Source organism: Emiliania huxleyi (genome assembly GCF_000372725.1).
Source record: "Emiliania huxleyi CCMP1516 unplaced genomic scaffold EMIHUscaffold_1, whole genome shotgun sequence".
NCBI lineage: Eukaryota > Haptophyta > Isochrysidales > Noelaerhabdaceae > Emiliania > Emiliania huxleyi.
This window is the reverse complement of record NW_005202428.1, coordinates 99,657-105,780: the sequence shown is the minus strand read 5'-3', so window position 1 is coordinate 105,780 and position 6,124 is coordinate 99,657. Positions and strand designations below refer to the sequence as shown.

General features: G+C 66.2%; 2 protein-coding genes across 2 annotated transcripts in view; one reads left to right on the top strand and one right to left on the bottom strand.

Moving 5' to 3' along the window:
- Positions 1-1,440, top strand: part of EMIHUDRAFT_94749 (hypothetical protein) — a gene marked incomplete at both ends in the record, with an annotated part of 5,569 nt that extends 4,129 nt beyond the window's left edge. Inside the window, 4 exons of the mRNA XM_005793840.1 lie at positions 48-332; positions 483-512; positions 724-943; positions 1,145-1,440. Of these exons, the coding sequence (XP_005793897.1) occupies positions 48-332; positions 483-512; positions 724-943; positions 1,145-1,440 (831 nt within the window). The remainder of the gene's footprint in view (positions 1-47; positions 333-482; positions 513-723; positions 944-1,144) is intronic.
- A 2,690-nt stretch (positions 1,441-4,130) lies between these two features.
- The window catches only part of EMIHUDRAFT_460906 (hypothetical protein), a gene marked incomplete at its 5' end in the record, with an annotated part of 4,319 nt that continues 2,325 nt past the window's right edge, over positions 4,131-6,124 (bottom strand). Inside the window, 5 exons of the mRNA XM_005793839.1 lie at positions 4,131-4,636; positions 4,709-4,930; positions 5,024-5,049; positions 5,266-5,353; positions 5,577-5,783. Of these exons, the coding sequence (XP_005793896.1) occupies positions 4,205-4,636; positions 4,709-4,930; positions 5,024-5,049; positions 5,266-5,353; positions 5,577-5,783 (975 nt within the window). The 3' untranslated portion in view covers positions 4,131-4,204. The remainder of the gene's footprint in view (positions 4,637-4,708; positions 4,931-5,023; positions 5,050-5,265; positions 5,354-5,576; positions 5,784-6,124) is intronic.

The window sequence follows — 6,124 nt, the reverse complement described above, 5'->3', positions numbered from 1 at the left end:
AACGGCCGGCGGCGAGCGGCGGCGCCGCAAGGCGAGGGTCGCAGCAGGCGAAGAGGGGTGCGAGGCCGGTCAAGCGCGGCGCGGCGGCGGAGAAGGAGAAGGAGAGGGTGGAGGCGGAGGCGGAGGAGGGGGAGGGGGAGGGGGAGGGGGAGGGGGAGGAGGAGGACGACGACGACGAGTACATCGCTCGCGAGGGCGAGAAGGTCGACGCGATCGCAGCGGCGCCTCCCCCTCGCGCACTCGCGGCTGAGAACGGGCCTGCCGCTGGTGACGTGCAGCGGCGTTGTCCTCAGGCGCTCGGCATCGCCCCTGCGCGGCTGGCGGCGCTCAACGTGTCTCGGTGCACACCACCGCACCTCCTCCGCCCCCGCCTCCACAGTCTCTTTCGGCTGTGTTAGAGAAGTTCCACTCCGGTGCCCAGTGAGGGAAGGGCGGGGGACGGTGCGCCCCCGCCTCCGCCCCTCACCCGCCCCCTTCCTTAGCGGTTCGGCGGCGGGCTGGACCCCCTTCAGGTACCCGGCGCTGCGCCCCACCTCTGCCCTCAAGGACGGGACGCGGCTGCTTCTCCCCGAGGCGAGATCCGCCGAGATGTAGCCGAGATGTAGCCGAGTGTAGCCGAGTGTAGCCGAGATGTAGCCGAGATGTAGCCGAGGTACAGGCCCCGCTGCGCCCGTGTGACCCGCCCCCCTCCCCACCACCCCATCCTCCCTCTCCTCTTCCCAGGGATTCTCGGGGCGACAAGCGGAACGAGCTGGCCACGGCAGCAGCGTTTGGGACAGCGGCGGCGGCAACAGCGGCGGCGGCGGCAACAGCGGCGGCGGCGGCAACAGCGGCGGCGGCGGCAACAGCGCCAACAGCGCCAACAGCGGCGGCGGCGGCGGCGGCGGCGGCGAGTCTGCTGCGACGCTGGCGGCGGGCGACGGCGTGGCAGTGCTGCGCGCGGGTCCGCTGCACTCCCAGGCGGGCGCTCCCACTCCGCTCACCCACGCGCACTGGGCCTTGCACTTTTCATGCCGTGGGGCCCCTGTCGTCTAGACGTGGAGACGCGAGGGTCGCCTTGGGCTTTGCCCCGCCACACCTTGTGTGCGTGAAGCTGACCTTGTGTGCCTGAAGTTGACCTTCCCTCACCCCACTTCCCAGGCAGGCGAGGTGGTCGAGTTGTCCCGCGGCTGGGTCAAGGTGCGCGTGGGCGGGGAGGGTGGAGCGCAGGTGCACCGCTTCCGCGCAAAGGAGCTCGCGCGGCGGCAGCCGCAGCAGCAGCAGCAGCAGCCGCAGCAGCCGCAGCCGCAGCCACTTCCCCCAAAGAAGCGGCCGCTGCCGCCGCCGAAGCGAGGCGCTCCCTCGGGATCCTCCGCCCCTTCGTCGCCGGCGGCCGACGGGCGTGGCGCGACCAAGCGGGCCCGCGCCCCCCCCGACCGCTTCCAGGCGGCCGCGCTCTGAGCGCGCGCGGGGTGCGCGGGGGAGCGTGCGTCGCTGTGGACAGACAGAGAGGATGTTGGTACAGTGCGGGCGGATGGTCTCGCACAACATTGGTGGGCGGTCTGTCGGCAATTGCCGGCGCAGAGGGCCCGACGAGGGCGTCCCCCCCAATGCAGGAGAGCTCAGGATTTTGTACACTGTTTTTACATGACCGGGCGGGATTTTCCTCTAATGGTAATGATTTTGATACTAGGCGTCCCCCAGATGAAACAAACACCAACACACGAACCACGAAGTGTGTGCCTCCACGTCCACGCGACCAGTCACCGCACCAGACCGCAGACCGGCAGAAGAGTTCCCCGTTCCTCCTTCTACTCCGTGCCTCACTCGCCCTCGCAGTGCTCCACCCCGCCGTCGGCTAACTCCCTGCACCTTGCTCGCCCTCGAAGTACGTACGGCTTACGCTGTACGGTACCGTACGCAACGGCTAAGGCACCCGCAAAATATTGAATATATTGCTCCAATAGTTAGAGATGCGATCAATATCAATATATACGTCAATAGTTAGAGGAGAGGCTGGGCCTGGGCTGGTCAGGACTCTGGGGGGAGGCGGGGGCCCCCGGAGGCACCGTGCGCCGCGCCGCAGTGCGGAAACGGGGCTCCGGCGCTCATACTCGCTCAGAGCACCGACTTCCCGAATGATTACGGTTGATTAGAGGGCCGATTTGGAGAGATCTCGAGGAGTACATACAGATAGACCCTCCAACCATCAGAAAACTCCGACCTGATTGGTCGTACTGACCGCCGACAGATCACTCCAGACAGCAGACAGGCCGACGTCTGCACGCGGCCGGCCGGGCGAGAGGCTTGACACGATCCGACCCTGCGACCCTGACGCTGCTGCTCTAGCTATCAGACATGCACTGCTGACTGCTGCCACAATGTGCGACCTGTGCTGGCCCACTTGGCGGCCTTCCCGGTCAGTGGTGAGGCGCAGTTCAGCGCCTCCCCCGACTATGACTAGTGGTTGAACCCAATCCGTGCCCACAGGTGCGACTACACCAGCATCAGCCAGAAGCACCCAAAGCTCCAGAGGCTAGCGATCGCCTCGCTGCCGATGTATGCGGCTTACTGCGATGTCTTTGTAGCTGTGGCGCCGACTGCGGTGCACCACGACCACGGCTGCACGATGGACCTGGAGGACTACTGCAAGCGCGGGTTTTGCCGCGTCGAGATGCTGTCCAAGTTATGCGGCTCTGGCTCGGCAAACTCGTACGTGATGCAGGGCACGGGTGGACTCCTCCGCCCCTTCCCCCTCGAGTCGCTCTCGTTCTTTGTGTTTGAGGGCCAGTTCACCATCGAGAGCGACAAGGAGTTGCTCGTCGTCCCCGCCCTCGGGCTGTACTCGCTGATTATCCGCCAGAAGGATTTGCCGCACATGAGGGAAATTTACGACTTGGTCCAGAAGCACAAGGAACGCTTCTTCCCGCCCGACTGGACGCCAACGGCTGCCGAGGAAAGCCGAGCGCCGGGAACAGCGGCGCGGTTCGGCCACCGCGTGACGCGAGCAGCGACTCGCTCTCGGTTCAGGTCGAAGGGCGGCACCTCAAACTCGCCTCGCGAGCTCTTCGGCACCCGCCTCGTGGAGCTGCTCGAGGAGTACGTCGGGGATATAGTTGCGCGCAAGCTCGAGCGCAGGAGTCGCGCTCGCCCGGCAGATGAGGGTTAATCGGGCTTCGGAGACGACCGCCATCGAGGCTAGTGCGCATTGGACGAGAGCGCCGCCGCCGCCCGGCGCGCCGCCCACGCAAACGGTAACAGCGCACCGCACAAGGCGCGCAACACGCATCGTTTTTGTCATCACATGAAATGCACGCATTTTCTCTGCCAGATTTTGTCGCACGCGCTCACACGGTCAGGTGTCGTGGTAGCTCATTTTTTGTACAGTCGAATTTTCCGACGGCGGCATGTCGCTACCGCCTGCCAGAGCGAACTCGACAAAAACCGTCGCAGTTGCACAACTGCGACGGCCGAGGAGGCGGAGTAAGTGGACACGCCCAAAGCGGAATGCTTTGCTCTCTCTCTCTCGACTCACTTAAAGCCGTATGCCACCAACCACGGGTCTTCATGTCCCGCCACACCTCTCCTCTGCCCCCCCGCCTCCATACGCGTAGCGCGATGCGGCCTCCATCACCTCAGCTACCTCGCCCTCGACCTCACAGCCATCTTACCCAATATTGCCAGCTCAGCCAAGAGGGCTCACCGAGGCACAGGCGGTATGGCTGCGGTAGTGCGTCTCCAGCCATGTCTACCAAGGATGGCTGCCCTGTGTGTATTGCAGCCATCGGGATGAAGGCTATGGCTGCACTGCAGCTAGCTCAGCCATCCTTAGGTAAGATGGCTGTGTAGGAGCGAGCACAGTCATACTGCCTCCACATTCCGAGGTTAGCCGATCATGATGCGCCTCAGCTCCTCCTCCACTCCATCGCCGATGCACAAGAGTCGTTCTCGAGGTTCTCGAGGTGGATATCCTTTGGCCGCGTTGGGTAGCCCGCACGCCGCAGCAGGTGCCCAGTATTTTTGTGCGAGAGGAACTGAGAGGGAGTGACGGCCCCCCGGGCCCCCCGCGCGCGGGAGTTCCGGGAGAGCGGCGCGCCGGCGGCTTGACCTTGAGAGCGCGCGCCGCGGGGGGGGGATCGCGCGAGACCGAGAAAAAGATAGACCGGCTTTGCTCGTACTCCTCTCCATGCTCCTCTACAAATGAGACGACGTAATTCCACTCATGCTACACGGCGCCGCCGGCGGGCCGATTCCTCCACGGCCCGTCCCACCCCGCCGCCGCGCTGCCCGCGACGCTACCCGGCGCGGCGGCGTCCCACCCCCACAGCTTGATCAGGCCGTCGTGCGACGCGGTGGCGATGAGGTCGAGCGGCTCGCTCCACGCCGTGTCGTACACCACATCCGTGTGCCCGCCGAGCCGAGCGGCGAGCTCGCCCGAGCTCGCGTGCCAGAGGAACGCGCCGCCGTCGTCTGAGCCGGAGGCGACGAGGGTGCCGCCCTTGGCGAAGCGCGCGCGCACAAAGTTGCGCGCGGTGTTCTGGTGCCCCTTGAGCACGAGGAGCGGCTTGGCGGTGCGCACGTCCCACAGCCGCAGCGCGTTGTCTTTAGACGACGAGACAAGGTGCACGCCGTTGGGCGCGAGGTCGACCGAGGTCACCTGTTCACAGCAGTGGCAGGGCTCAGAGGTGTGAAGAGACGCCGCTGGGCGCGAGGCCACGGCCGAGCCCACCTCCCCCAGCGGGCTCTCGAAGCACTTGAGGCAGAGACCGGATCGCGCGTCCCAGAAGCGGACCGTCGCGTCCTTGCCGCCAGACACGATCAGGTTGCCCGCCGAGTTGAACACGGCGCTCGAGACGCTGCGCTCGTGCCCCACCAGCGATCGCAGCAGCGCGCCCGTCGTCAGATCGTACAGCCGCACCGCGGCGTCGTACCCGCCGCTCATCCCGACCGCCTAGGAGCGAGCTCGCCAACGACTCAACCCAACGCCTGAGGCACCGTACCCCGCACCTCCTCGCAACTCGGCCTCGCTCGGGTGAAGCCCGACCGTGTACGCGTCGCCCTCGTGCGAGCCTGTCAAGGAATGAATTCACTCATCAACCATGACCGGCCGTGTAGCCGTCGCCCTCGTGCGTACCTAGCCTGAGCCCCGCGCCGCTAACCCTAACCCTAACCCTAACCCTAACCCTAACCCTAACCCTAACCCCAACCCTCGTGCGAGCCTAGCCGCAGCCCCGCGCCGCTAACCCTAACCCTAACCCTAACCCTAACCCTAACCCTAACCCTGACCCTCGTGCGAACCTAGCCGCAGCCCCGCGCCGACGCCCGCACTGCCCGCTACGCCGCCGGCGGCGTAGCTCGCGACCGCGTCGCGCGCCTACGTGCTGAGTACGCCAACTGAGGGCGGGGAGACGGTCTTGTGCAGCGTCTTCAGAGCACCGCGTGAACACAACGGATCGGAATACAGTGACTACAGCTGAATACGGCCGAATACATGTTGTGCATGCACAACATGTACATGTACATGTCCTCTGGAGCGCTAGTCGGAGTGCAAGAGCACGTGTTCCGCTTCTAGGGTCGCGCGCGTCCCACAGCCGCACCCGGCCGTCCGCGCACGCCGAAGCGAGCAGCGGCACGCCACCTCCCCCCCCGCCCCGCGTGGCGACCGCCCACACGCGAGACGGGTGCTGCAGCACGCACACCGACCCGGCCCAGCCGCACCCGCCCGCAGACACGCCCGCAGACTCGCTGCCGCCCGCAGACTCGCGCGCGTCGCTGCCACCCGCGGCGACCGCAGGCGGCCCAACCTATTGCGAGAGCTTCACTAGAGTGGCATTGGCAAGCTCATCCTCACCCCCCCCCCCACCCCCCCACCGCACAAACACCGCAAGCGGGCCAGCCTCCCACAGCCGTACGGTGGGGGCGTTCGAGCCCGACACGAGCAGCTCGCCTGCATAATGCATGCACAGATATGTAGCATACCCATCTGAAGGATTCAAGCCTATAAGACACCAGTAGTCTCGGCGCCGCCGCCGCCGCCGACCTGCAGCCACGCGACGCTCTTGACTCCGCCCCTGTGGCCTCGGAGGCAGAGGCGGGCGCGGTTCGGCAGCAGCGGCAGCGAGTAGTCGCAGAGGAGCTAGCCGAG